Source organism: Schistocerca americana, chromosome 8 (assembly GCF_021461395.2).
Source record: "Schistocerca americana isolate TAMUIC-IGC-003095 chromosome 8, iqSchAmer2.1, whole genome shotgun sequence".
Classification (NCBI taxonomy): domain Eukaryota; kingdom Metazoa; phylum Arthropoda; class Insecta; order Orthoptera; family Acrididae; genus Schistocerca; species Schistocerca americana.
The window spans coordinates 472,811,160-472,826,323 of NC_060126.1; the positions used below are offsets into that span (position 1 = coordinate 472,811,160).

Sequence of the window (15,164 nt, forward strand, 5' to 3'; positions counted from 1 at the left end):
CCGTGAAACTCTACGTGCTCTGAAAGACGTGCAGCAATTTCCCTGGCCAGCACGATCTCCGAACTTGTCTCCCATCGAGCACTTGTGGGATAGGATGTGACAAGAAGTGGCACGTCCGATAAATATTGCAGAACTAAGTGAACAGTTGGAGCAGGTGTGGCATAACGTATCCCATGACGGTATCCGCCGTCTGAACGATGCCAGTGTCTGCGTCTGCACTGCCAGCCGTGTGGGCTACACCACGTACTAATATCGGTGTTCCAGCATGGGCCGATACCTGCTATCTGCAAACCGGTTGTGCTATTCATCTTTTTCATGTAGTCCTAGTCCAATGTTGCAACATTAAATCTTGTGTGAACTGGAAATTTCTAAAAGGGTATACTACTTTTTTCCGGCAGTGTAGGTCGTTTCTTCGTGACAAGGCGATCACCTGTGTTTCGTTAATGGAAAGATTAGGATTATATTGAGCTGAGCACAGCTGTGACTTACGTAATCCTCTTTGCAATCCATCTTCTGTCTTACCTATAAGCAGCTGGCCGTTAGCAGATAACAGCGTATTAATGAATTCACTTTGTCACAGTTTGAGTTGTTGGAAGTGTACCTTGCCTCATAAGAGTTGTGTCGTCTAAAGACATTTTTCAGTGTCGGAGAAAGACTATGCCCTTGTCTTATTACTTGATTTATAATTAATAAGTGCTGTTCTCTTTCATTTTGTAGAATTATCTGTGTATTCAAATACAGGCTCTTTACTGCTGATGGAAGATATTTAGGATATCCATGTGTTTGTAAAATTTCCTTCAGTGTCTTCCTATCTAGCTTGTTCAACACTTCCTGAAACTCGACGAAAGCAGTACATGTCGGAAGATCATATTCTCTCCACTTCTCAAATATTCTAGTTATGCGGGTGTACTATCAGTGCTAGATCTTCCTTCCCTAAAATCTTTTCGAACTTAAGATAACTTTGCCTCTGTCATGGGTTGGAAACGAGCGTTAATATTTTAGCATGTAATTCGTATCCTGTGTTAAAGATACTTATTCCCCTACAATCTTCGGTGCTGGATAAATCTTTCTTAGTCTAATACTGTATTTTCTGCAATCTACTTCCCGTTATCCTGTTTTCAAGCCATAATATATTTATGAAATGCAGAAACCGATATTTCATTGGCATTCCTCTGTATTCCAGTAGAAATTTCTGCTGAACTGGAGACTTTCGGTTTTTTCGTTTTCTTAATATTTCTTCAAATTTTCTGTAGCTGTGAGATGTTAGTATTTTGTTTCCATCATCTCTTCTATCACCTGATTCATAAGAAAATGCCGGACGGATCTGTCTGACTCTATCCAGAGAAGTCGCGATTCCCTTAATTTCTGTCCACTGAATCATTGTCTTCAACTGCTATAAATTAACTACTTCTATGATTTCGTATTGAATCTGAACAAGTTTCCGTTTGGTGGGTTCACTACTTCCCAGACGTTATTTCTAAACTGCACCTTAAGGCATACCTTTAGTTACTGGACTAAATTGGCTCTAGAGGCAAACAGTATGTCAACACCAGAACATTGGCTGGTTGCATATGCTCCGTAAGCACGTATCCCCTCACCCTTTCCAAATTTAGGGATTTGAAAAATCCCGTTGGGCTTCTGAGCATACTTTACATTTATATTTCCCACTATGCTGAGGAAGTCTAAAGAAATTGTATATATATATACACTAAACTAGCATACGTTGGATCAATACCTCTTTTCTCAGGGGCTGCTGAAATAGTCAGTACCTTTCTAAAACTCAGTAAATCACAAACAAAAGTTATTTGTAATTTAGTGACTGATCTGGTCTGTAACTCTTTTTTTTCTCTAGAAGAATACCTCTAGCAAATAACTGAGGACATAGGTGGCAAGTACTACGTACAGGAGAGGAACTAGTGCGTACCGCGTCAAACCACTCAAAAGACTGAAGACTCAAAATCTTATAAAATTCTTTCTAGGCTTTAAGGTGCTTTGTGGTGCTAATTTTGATGATTACCGTGGAACTTACGAACGGAAGTAAGCCAAATTTATAACTTTCTGTATATTGTCCGTCTGTTTCTTTGTGATGCAGAACAGTTACAGTACTGTTTTGGTTTGGATAACTGTGTTGCTCCGCAGATATTCTATAAATTGTCTTGCGAGTTTCTCTTGGGTTACTTTTACTCTAATACCAAACATTATTTTGAAACACAATCTTCTGTCGCCTTTCTCTTTTTTTGAAATCGTCAGTGGCTTTGTTTGACTCGTCTCGCATTATTTTCGTTGTTAATTGTTTTTCTTATTCATCTCTTTGACTGCTTAAATACTAAAAGAAATCTCTAAATGCTGATTCATTATGTCTGTTATAAGCTGCAGTGGAATGTGCATCCTAACTGGTACAATCTCACGTGTATTATAAATGCGTAGCACATAAATGTTCAGTGTATTACATTGTATTCCATTTGTGTCAAGAGAGCGAACTCTTCGTTGTGGAACGAAGTCAAGAATGTACAATTACGTGCAATACAATAAAGTGACCAAATTATGAAACAGTATTTATTAAAAAGCTAATACTAAGTATAAAATAAAGTGGATGGGGAGCAGCGGCTGGTCAGCCATTTACTAAAGAATAATTTCCAAGCAGCCTAATATTTTCAGAAGCTATTTTATTTAGACAACCAGTTTCGGCATATCATCATTGCCATCTTCAGGCCGCTATGCACTCAATGTACACAGAATCAGATAGATCGACACGTGCATAAGTGAAACCATCAATATCTGCAGTCCGTGATTTTTTTTATTAAAGTTCACTAACATGTAGCCAAGCCTTTAACGGTTTTTTTATCTATTAAGTGCATGCTTTACACTATTATTTGAGAGGTGAGAAATACAGTTACTAGCAAGAGACTTTAAAAATCAATCTGTATTGTGACATAGGTTTCAGACAACAAATTTTTTTTGAAGAGGCCACTGAACTATAGTCCTGAAAATGATACTCCTGTAAGGCGAGTGCCCTCCCCTCCCTCCCACAAAGATTCCTTAACCTCTTAGGAATTGTAAAGAAAGAGAATAATCCATTTCTTAAGTCGTCTGCAACAGTAATCGTGCATACCGCAAATGTAGCTGAACTAAGGCGCTTCATGCGATTTTTAATGAAGGTTGTGATATATGTCACGCCCCAAGAATTTAATACTGTCTAGTTATTGTATTTCACTGTCTGAAAAGACTATTTATGATTTATGGAATTCGAGGAGCGTCAAACAGTACATACGAAGTCCTACCAAATATAATTTTCGTCCTTAAAGTACCTGTTGAATGGCAAACGGATGGTTAAAGACCAATCGATAATATTACAGTTTGAGACGATTCAGTTCGTCTCATGGAAAATCACCAATTAAACAAGTAGCCTAAAAGTCAAAAACAAGATTGGTGGCGTTACATTACACACCTACAGCTGCATAATAGATACTTGCGGTGACGGTCTTACAGAAAACAGCCAACAGTGGTGCTCCGAATGTTGCAGGAGGCGTACCCCCTGAGGACGCTGGCGATCCACTACATCAACGCCCCCTCGGCGGTGGACGTGGTCATGTCGCTCTTCAAGAACTCCCTCTCTGGCTACCTGGCCACACAGGTACGTTGCGGTCCACTGAGCTTAGTGTAAAGTGTGTCCCACAAAGAACGCAGCATCAGAGTGCATAGTGACATACATATTATTGATGAAATTAAGTAAATTAAATATTATGTTGTATGCTATCTGTGGGTATGTACGAAATATATTCCTCAAATGGCCTCTGAGTTTGCAGGCACACCAATTATTTCGATGAAATTATCCATAATTTTTTGACATGCTTGTGCCTCTGATTCTGAAATAACAAGCTTAATCTCGGCGTTGATCTCTGTATGCGATTGTGGTTTGTTGGCTGACATAACATTTTTTAACGTCCCCACAGAATGCAGTCACTTAGTGTCATTTCGCAAGATCTAGGTGGCCAATCCGTTAGCGTTGTGAGGAATTTCACAGGCAGTCAACAAGTCCATAGTTGAAATAGACGTGTGACAGATTGCTCCAACTTCTTGAAACCGAACTTCGTCAGCATTCGCACCATCCATTTCAGATCTCAGAAACACTCTTAACACACTGCGATAGCGTTCACCGCCACTATTAATGGGTTTCCTGCGCAATCTTAGATAAAGAACGTCCCAAGGAGCAGCTCAGCCCAAATGCCACATCAGTCACACTAGTTGACGATACAGGGGATTCTCCGTAATTATTCAACGATTTTGCTCGTACGCGAAGCCATTCAACAGAAAAGGTGCCTTGTTGAAATGGTTGTCCGTTCTTTGTTTCGCAAGCACCCAGTTAGCAAATGCTCGTGGCTTTTTGTGATCGTTTGGCTTCAGTTCTTGTCAGTTGGGTTTCGTAGGCCGAACGACGCAGATCATCTTTAAAAAAATCGTTGCTTGCTGGTTAAAGTGGGCGAACAGATTTCACAGGACTTAGTCACATCACCACTCACGATGGAGATGTTTCCCGCAGAACGACTAATACGAAGAAGCCTCGAGAATTTGTCCACGGCCGAAACAATGTCCTCAAATTTAGCAATCATTCTCATCACAGTGTTCTTACTTGGTGCATCAAGTTGACCAAACGTTCCACAAAGTTTGCAAATGGTCTGTGCACAACATTCACTACCCATGTGAAACGTTTTCACTAGGACTACACGGTGTTCCATTCTCAAGCGCTCCACTACTAACCACAAAGAAAACAGACGACAGTCGTGAGCCTTCAGTGCTACCAACTAGAAGAGAAATGGTGGGCATTTCAAAAGTTGCGTTTACAAGTGTAAAATACTTGCTACATAGTAGAATTTTACTTTAAAGTTTCAGCAGCAGCAGGTTGCTAAAAATCGTCTCTGCCACTCTGTACTCTATGTTGTTGAGATACCTAATTCGATTTATCCGAGTGAAAATGGTTATGCCACCAACCTGATTCCCATACACAATGTGTGCGTTTTGCACAAATGTTGACATGATCTGTGGACCACGGTCTCCACAGATTTTTCTTTCTTTATTTCTCTGATGACGTTGGCCAGCTACGACGCGTTTTATGTCTGAATACACACGACAAACGGTAAAGTTCAGTAACACTAAACTCCACTTCAGCAAAATTATTTCTCCCCCCTCGATAGGGTTATGTACGTTCGAATATCCTTGGTTCGCTATTCGGAGAATTGTATCTCGTACCACAAATGTAAAGCATCACTATCGTTACGGTTTCATACACATTAGTTCCATGAACAAAACGATCACAAGTCGACAGAGGTACACACGGTCAAACAATATTATTTATTGGCGACATTATACACATGAACTCATCAACTACTATCGTTTCTACCTCGAGCGGTTCCGTTTAAAGATGTAACTATGTACTTGATCTATCATGGGTCAGAAGTCATTGTTTTCGGCTGGAGATCAGTCTCTAAAGGATTAGCAGAGGATAATTTTAAAAGGACTCCCTCAAAGCATGGCATTTCTGACAATTTGGGATAGCTATTCGTAATCATCTAATTGGACTGTGTTTGCCAGAAGGCAACATAGGTAACATTTAAAAAACAAAAGAATTTCTTTACCCCTAAAACGGAAAATAATTTACTGTTCCATGTCTTCCATTTTCGTTTTATACGTCCAGGCTGCGACTGGCTTTAAGATATTCCTGTATACTGTTTTCATGTAGTACACTCCCCTTAGCTTCCCTGCACTTCCTGTTTATATCATTTCTAAGTGACTTAAGTTTCTGTATTCCTGAATTCCCTTGAACATTTTTGTACTTCTTTATTTCGGTGATCAAGCACAGTATTTCTTCTGCTGCCCACGGTTTCTTCGCAGTAACCTTCTTCGTGCTATGTCTTTCCAACTACTGTTACTGCCTTTTTAGAGAGAAACTCATTCGTCTTCAACTCAGCTGCTAGCTGCGCTATTCGTTATCACTGTGTCTATAGCCACAGCGAACTAGTCTCACTTGATTGCTTACAATCTCCATATCCCACTGATTTGACCATTGATTCTTCCTGACGGGACTCCCAAATCTTCAGCCTACACTCCATCATTATTAAATTGTGATCTGAGTCTGTATCTGCTCCAGGATGAGCCTTACATTCTAATATCTGATTCTGTCTGACCATGATGTATCTCCTGGCCCTAGTTTTACCACCGTCTCCTGTGATTCCTAAAGAGAGTATTAGCTATTACTAGCTCCTCTCTCTCCTACTAGCACGCTCATATTCTCCCGTAACTTTTTTATTCTGTTCCATCTCCTGAAACCGCATTCCAATCCCCTATGACTATTAGGTTCTCATTTCTCCTCTGTGTACTTAAGAACACGTTCAGTGTCCTCGTACTCTCCTGCTTCCGTCGTCGGCTTGTATACTTGAATCATCGTTGTCGGTTTGCTATCGATTCTGATTTGAACAACCCATTCACTGAACACACCCTACGCTCATCTGACCAATAAAACCTGGTCGTCTTTCCATTTCACCTCACTGACCACTACTACATCGAGATTGATCCTTCGCATTTTCAGATTTTGTAGCTTACCTATCAGGTTCAAACATTTGGTACTCCACGCTCCGACCCGTTGAACGTCAGACTTTCGCTACTATTCCAGGTTTTTTCTCGTAGTCATCTCCCCCTTGGCAGTTACCTCACAGAGTACTAATCCGGAATCTTTTGCCATTGGAGATATCATCATGATACCTTCCAGTTAGCCGACATACGTCCTGTGGGTGCACATCATGTCTTTAATGTGGTGGTTTCGATTGCTTTCAGCATCCTCATGCTGTTGATCATTGCTGATTCTTGGTCTTTTAGGGGAAATGCACTGCGTAGGGACAAGAGTGCCCTGAACCTCTGCTCGCTTCTCCGGCAATTTTGACAAAGCTGTTGGAAGACCGTGGTGACTTCTTACACTGGAAATCTTGAGCCGTAATTGCTGATGATTTTTATTCAAAATTTTAGCAGTGACGAGATTCGAACCAAGCAACCAGGTCGACTTGATTACTAGTCATAGACGCTATCCCTAGAGCACGGATGACGACACGGCCACGAAAAGACCATTTTTTATGGTGTTTCACATAGATCCTAAGTAAATTTAAAAACTCCCAACGAGCGAAGAACGTAATTCAAATTCGAGGCTAACTTACACCAGCATTAAATATCAGCGAGTCAGTATTTGAAAAACCGTTAAACTACAGGAAACATTTTATGTAGGTGTGCAGTATTATGAGCACGGATTATCTACTCATTGGTGATAAACTTTAAAGTGGCAAACCTGAAATTCGAATCTGGACACCTGCTTTCGCAGGCATCGCTATGTCAGTCGAAGAAAACGCGCAGTTTGCCATCTGTCACAGAGCTCCACGTTGTCATTCTTTCCATTCAATCAATGCCTTCCATGTGTTATCAGCGTGTACACAGCCGCAATCCGTACAGTCGTAAGTAATGGTCCTAGAAACCTGTTGCGGTGGAGAGAAAGGTCAACACTCTGTAAGCATCGCTGTTAGATTTGTTTGGTTGCCAGAGAGACTACGTACTGCCTCTGGCGCGATGCGACTAACTGGTTTTTATCTTGAGATGTGACTGTTCACTGCATCGTCAATTACTGACTTTAGAAGTGTTCCCAATCAGGACTGGCACTTCAGCTTATATTTTATCGAGTGATACAGTGTTTATCGATAGTCCACAGAGTTCAAGTTCTAAATTTCGCACTGTTCTTCGCTCCTTACTTACAGTCACTGCTCTGATAACAACTCTGCTACAAGCTGTACGCAGCAGCTCTCTGAAGCAGATAGTGCAAAAGTGTAACTCTTACTGTCTTAAGCCACAACTTCTTAAATACATAACGTAGTGAGTACCTAACGTTGCCTGGGTAAGTATTTACCCCAATTCTATTAGCTCCTCCACCTCCTCCCTCTCTCCGCACATCTTAATCTCTCTGGCCACATCTTCCCCTGCCCCTCTCTGCCCATCTGATACCGCACTCCCCTCGGTCCATCTCGTCCTCCCCACATTGTTTCTGCAGGTTATCACGCCTACCCCAATTCTGTGTTATTGGTTCTTGCTCCCACATTACGTGTTTCCAGTTAGTAAGTAATATATGTACCAAGTTTGATTGAAATCGATCCTGGGATTCAGGAAGAGATTCTTTGGCCTTGCCCACATAAGCACATGGCACATATATTTAATATACTCCACACATACTTGCACTCAGACGTTACCTGTATCTCTAACGAATTTCGCCCTGCAATTTAGTTTTCACACATATCAATGTTTGACTTCATCCAGTGAAGTGAAGTGTGAGTTACACAAAAAATAATTCTGTTTCTACAATCAATGGCAAATGTGAATATTGTCTGCAGAGTCTGTCGCGAAAACAGTTTGTAGAAAAGAAATAGTAAATTCAAAAGTCAAGCTGGATGCGGCAATTTTACTTAACCGAGGAACTGCAGAAAGCGATGAACTTTTCCATTTCATCATTTTGGTTGTCAGCAACAAAAAGGTTCGTGAAGGTTTGAAACTGTGTGTAAATTCAAGACAAAACTACTCGCTTGCCTTAAGGAATACGTAGTAGTATAGATAGAGGTCAATAACTTAAATAAAGGATGGGAAAATGTCTCACAGTGCAAATAAGTCTCCAAAACAATTTTCTTAGTAAAAAAATTAAAATATACTCAGTTTTTCTTTTTCAACATTTTATTGATAGTAAGAAACATTTCTAACATTTCGTGATGCGTTTATTAAAAAGTCAGTCAGCAGTTGCAGTACACACATTTGGTCAAACGTTTGTACTGTAAATGTTGGCAGATTCGTTAATAAACGTTTCATAAAACTCATTGGTTGACTACTTTGCGCCTTCACTTATGTCTTAATAACAAATCGGCCATGGTGGTAGCTTTTCCTCAGTGAGACGTCACGAGCCACTAAGCTATCTGTTGAACGCTAGGGGTTTTAACATCTTGTATGTTTCCTGCAACACCTCCATAAAGAATAAGGCCCTTGATCCTTGTTCAGTTTTGATGACTTCAGCTATTTCCCAACGCCGCTCCCACTGATACTTCTTTCACACATCTTCAGTGGCAAAAGATTAAATTGGGACAATTATCCTGAGTTTTCCTTTGTAAAGGAACACTTGAAAACGGAGTAAAGTGCTTCTTTTTTTGCTTTGTTACACTTAAATTCCCGTCTCATCTGTTAGTGAATAGATACTAATTCTGGTGCCACTAACAGCCCTTAGATATACTAGGATTTCTTTGGGGTAACGTGAAAGATCATTCTACAATACTCTGCTATGGTAGTCTTGAAGGTATCACGCAGTGCTGTCTTAAGAGCCAAAAGCGCTCTATTCAGCGTCTTTCTATCTATAATCCTGTGTTCTGTTTTACCCCTGTTCTGCAGTAGTTTGTTTCTTTACAGTGACTGCATACCATGGAAGTGCCTTCGGTCGTGAACTTCTCTGCTGCGTACATATCTATCCACTGAATGGTATATTTATCTTCCCAATTTAAGCCATAGTTCCTCTACATGCCCCCTTTCCTAAGCTAGGTTTTACGTTCCTAAATAAAGATTGACACTACAGCTTCCTTAGCTAGCTTACTGAACATATAAAGCTTTCTACTACTTTTAGTTGTCATTTGCGCTTCAGTATAAATTTTTACTAAAACTGTGCCGAGATCACTGATATCAGTGTCAATGTGGACATCCTGAAAGAGGTGAAGTCTAATCGTTTCACAGGATATCTTCTCACGCCCGCCACTAACAAAACTGTAATCATCCCAAATGAATGCTGTATCATTAAAGTGTCCTGTGATGGTTGGAGTATGGCTGGAGAGCTTACTTGCAAGTGACATGAGGTTTTCTCGAAAGTCTTTAGTTGCATCAGGAGTTGAGCTTGATGATAGGATCCAGCTAGTTTTTTTTTTTCATATCGCTGATACTGAGTTCTGTCCCAATGATCTCGCATGCAGCTTTAACTTCTGTCTCGGTTGATTTGAGTTTACTGTCTTCTGCAAGAAAAATCCCTGCTGTTTCCCATTACACTAATCCCCAAATACACTGATTCACAATCTTGACCATCTAACAGATATATACCTGTTTCTTGGGATCTAACACGTTTGTCTTCTGTTGTTGTTCTTGTTATGCGGCAGGTACTGGCTTGTTACGCAGCCTCTTCTCTACAGCTCCAGTTGGCGGGAAGACTTGCCATTGAACGGTTGTGTTGCTACAGTGTGAGGTATGGAACACTGCGCAGACGGTCGGTCAATGCGATTTAAGCAACGTGCAGTCATTGAATTCTTCACAGCAGAAGGTGTCACCCCAAAGGAGAGCCGGCTGGAGTGGCCGAGCGGTTCTAGGCGCTTCAGTCTGGAACCGCGCGACCTCCACGGTCGCAGGTTCGAATCCTGCCTCGGGCATGGATGTGTGTGCTGCCCTTAGGTTAGTTAGGTTTAAGTAGTTATAAGTTCTAGGCGACTGATGACCTAAGAAGTTAAGTCGCGTAGTGCTCAGAGCCATTTGAACCAAAGAATGAAAGCAGTTTATAGTGATTGTGCTGATGTGAAGTAATATGTTGTCACACTCCTCCTGAAAAGTGGTGTCCTGAAATTTCAATAGTAAATCTCCCTGTCATGCACGCCTCTCTTGCGACATTTGCCAGTGGAGTTTGTCTAGCATCCCCGTAACGTTCTCTCGCCAGCTAAACGATACCGTGACGAAACGCACCGCTCTTCGTTGGACCTTCTCTTTCTGCCATACCTGATAAGGATCCCAGATAGATGAACAATACTCAAGAATCGGGCGAACAAGCGCCTTACAAGCCACTACTTTCGTGGATGAGTTACATTTCCTTAAGATTCTTCCGATGAATCTGAATCTGCTTTTCCCAGTATCTGTTTGATATGGTCATTCCACTTCAGGTCGCTCTGGGTAGCTACGCCTAGATATGTTACAGCAGACGCTTTCTCCAGCTGTTTGTCATAAATAGTGTAGCTGTACACTAGTGGATTTATTTTCCTATGTATGCGCATTATGTTACATTTACTTTTAGGGTCAACTGCCAGATTTTGTATCATTCATAAATTCTCTGCAGGTCGTTCTGCAAATTCTTACTATCTTCTGGCGTTACTACTTTGGTATAGACAACTGCATCATCTGCGAATAGCCTTAAACAGCATTCGACGCTTTCTACCAGATCATTTTTGTGTATTGGAAACAGCAACGGTCCTGTCACACTTCCCTGTGGTACTCCGGTGTTACCTTCACAGTGTATTCCGGCATTGTCTTGCTTTGGAGTGTGTGCTCCTCGTGTGGAATACCTCTTCGAATTCGAAACCGCCCGGTCCCTTCCCCTCCCCCTCCCCCCTCTCTCGAATTCAAAACTAGATTATAGCATGTTTCTCAAGCACAGACATATTCACGTTACACACTACAAATTACACGCTACACTCCGGAGCCCTCGAGCGGCAGGTGGCTGCAGATATGTATACATGAAAAATACGTAGAATACTCATAACCTATGTCTTACTTAAACAGGTTTAAGAATTTTCACATAAAATATTCGGAGGCACAAATTTCAGCATGTTCTCGTAGTTTACCGGCCCTCACTCGTTTTCAGTGTCCGCCATGCGTATCTCAGAGCGGTGAATGATACTGAAATCCTCCATCCTGGACCGCCTGCTAGTTCTATCTGCCAAATAATTGTTCATCTCGTCATTTCTAAAATGATGGTCTTTGTGTTCTCCATCGTACCGTGGTCGATTGCAGTTCTATTGACTCCACAGTGGGTACCCAAAATGATCTTGCTATAGTATGTTGTGTGCTGAAAATGTCAATCGCGATGTGTGGGGTGCCATGTTGATTCACTGCGTGCACCTTCATTGTCAATCTCCTCTAAAGGATAAACAGCTCGTAACAGCTCACCATAACCATCAAATGCTAAAGAGACTATGTTTCCTTATTTTACACGATAAAAGCTGGATCAAAATTGTGCTTAAATCGCCACTGACTACGTTATCTAAAGAACTATTCCGTTCCTAGTGCTTGCGAAGAAAGTTAGTCACTGACTCTTTGTGCGAGTTGTAAATGTGCATTCAAAAATGGTTCAAATGGCTCTGAGCACTATGGGACTTAACTTCTGAGGTCATCAGTCTCCTAGAACTTAGAACTACTTAAACCTAACTAACCTAAGGACATTACACACATCCATGCCCGAAGCAGGATTCGAACCTGCAACCACAATGGGTCGCGCGGTTCCAGACTGTAGCGCCAAGAACCGCTCGGCCACATCGGCCGGCAAATGTGCATTGACTTCGTTGTTTGTCTCACTATCAGCACTTAAGGAGCAACGCATTTTCATAGTCTAGAAAAGCCGTGTATTGGTTGGACTCCAGATTTCCCCATGTTACAGCAACTGCACTCAGGTGTAGCACCCAAATATCCATTCTCTCCGACTCGCTTAGTATTTATGCGAAAGCAACTCGGATTATATCAAATGGATGTAATTGCTTAAACTTCCTGGACCAAGCATCTCATAAACAATAATATTTGTATAACAACCTGCAATACAATTATCTTGGCTTAGTGCTTCTGTTTCCTATCTGATTACATTCACAATATCAGCCGAGTTGCATATTTTCACATTCTTCATTGTTCATTTAAATTCCTTCATTTTTTCTAATTCGGATTGTTGTTTCACGTCCATTACTTGTTTAGAACCGTTTTGTATTTCGTGCACATGCATTATGAGAGCAAACTACCTCGTCATTCATTGCAGCACTGTCCAACAAAGGTACCAACAATGACTTTACTTGGGTCAGTATTATAGTTAAATCTGCTTCTACCCGCTTACAATGTGTTGAGGCTGTGAATGAACTCATTGTTGCAAGTTGAGAGGTTTGCTACTTTGAACTAATCCTGCATCCCACCTGAAGATCTGCCACATTTTGATCAAACATTCTGTCAAATCCATTTTCCGTTTTTAGGCACTTTTCTTCAAATTTGGACTTAATTCTTCATTAGTATCATCTAGTTTTTGTTAGTATTTTCAAGTGCTGTTGTCGTCGTCGTCGTCGTCGTCGTCGTCGTCGTCGTCGACTTCAGTCCTGAGACTGGTTTGATGCAGCTCTCCATGCTACCTTATCCTGTGCGAGCTTCTTCATCTCTGGGTAATTACTGCAACCTACATCCTACTGACTCTGCTTCGTGTGTTCATCTCTTCGTCTCCCTCTACTATTTTTACCCTCCATGCTGCCCTCCAATACTAAATTGGTGATACCTTGATGCCTCACAACGTGTCCTACCAGCCGATCCCTTCTTCCAGTCAAGTTGTGCCACAAATTTCTCTTCTCTCCAATTCTGTTCAATACCTCCTCATTAGTTATGTGATGTACCCATCTAACCTTCAGCATTCTCCTGTAGCACCACATTTCGAAAGCTTATATTCTCTTCTTGTCCAAACTATTTATCGTCCATGTTTCACTTCCATACATGGCTACACTCCATTCAAATACTATCAGAAATGACTTCCTGACATTTAGATGTATACTCGATGTTAACAAATTTCTCTTCTTCAGAAACGCTTTCCTTGCAATTGCCAGTCTGCATTTTATATCCCCTCTACTTCGACCATCATCAGTTATTTTGCTCCCACAAATATCAAAACTCCTTTGCTACTTTCTCATTTCCTAATGTAATTCCTCAGCATCAACCCCCCCCCCCCCCCCACCCTGCGGGTCCGGGGTAAGAATAGGCCCGAGGTATTCCTGCCTGTCGTAAGAGGCGACTAAAAGGAGTTTCAACCGTTTCGGCCTTCCATGTGATGGTCCCCCTTGGGGTTTGACCTCCATTTTTCAAAATTCTACAGAAGTACGAGCCTTTTGGGGAAGGACACCTTACATGGTGTACCACTGGTCCTAAGTGCACTAAGACCTTGGCACTCAGCATTGCACCGGCGTTGTCACCATACCCACTATTCCTCAAATTGGGCCTAAACGCCTGATGGATTGTGCAAGTTACGCCCATAGTGCGTCCCCATCTGCACCAGCGATCATGATGGACTTTCCATGGCACCAGAAAGCCAGCACGGTAGCCAGCCCGTTGTGGTGGGGTCGTCATGTACCCTCTAGGTTGTAGCCCCCTGACAACACAGGGATCGTACTGCCGATACCTGAGCTGCACCCTCCCCACGTCGGCCATGTAGTAGATGCCCGTCTCCTTGGGGCATCAGGACTCCCGGCAATGGTCATCCTGCCAGGTGGCCCTTGCTGAGGCTGGGTGGCGCTCGTGGGGAGAGCCCCTGGTCGGAGTGGGTGGTATCGCACATGAAACATCAACATGTATCAGGTCGCTCTGCGGCCGAGTCTTTCAAAAGAAAAGGTACCGTTTCTAGTTCTGGTTCTCCTGCCCTTATCCCCCTTGGCCACTCCCTGGGAGGAGGGACAGGCCCACCGGCTTGGGGGCGAAGTACTTCCCCTGCTATTTGGTCTGTTCTCGAACCGATGGGGGGACGTTCGCCACGTCCAAGCCCATTTTCTTTGTTCAGCACATTGAGGACATCTTCGGGGAAATCGAGGCTCTCAGCAAGATGCGTTCAGGGTCCGTTCTTATCAAGACCACCTCCGCCACACAGTCGGCGGCGCTCCAGGCGTGCGACCGCCTAGGGGACATCCCAGTGTCCATTGTCCCGCATCTGGCACTGAATAGGACGCAGGGGGTTATTTTTCATCGTGACCTCCTGCTAAAATCTGATGAGGAGCTCAGGGCCAACCTGGAGCGCCGAGGCGTGCATTGCGACCGGCGAGTCCAGCGAGGCCCCAAAGACCGTCGCATCGACACCGGGGCCTTTATCCTCGCCTTCGAGGGGGGACATTCTCCCGGAGAAGGTAAAGGTGATGTGCTACCGGTGCGACGTGCAACCTTACGTCCCGCCTCCTATGCGCTGTTTTAGGTGTTTGCGCTTTGGGCACATGTCGTCACGGTGTGAGGCTGAGCCCCTTTGTGGCGATTGTGGACGTCCTCTTTGTGAGGAACATACATGCACCCCACCACCTCGGTGCATTAATTGTCCTGGCATCCACCCGCCTAGATCCTCAGACTGCCCCGCATATCAGAAG

General features: G+C 42.7%; 1 protein-coding gene across 1 annotated transcript in view; it reads left to right on the top strand.

Moving 5' to 3' along the window:
* LOC124545182 (alpha-tocopherol transfer protein-like) overlaps window positions 1-15,164 on the top strand; it is a 148,531-nt gene that overhangs the window by 64,823 nt on the left and 68,544 nt on the right. The window contains exon 5 of the mRNA XM_047124041.1: window positions 3,524-3,634. Within this exon, the coding sequence (XP_046979997.1) occupies window positions 3,524-3,634 (111 nt within the window). The remainder of the gene's footprint in view (window positions 1-3,523; window positions 3,635-15,164) is intronic.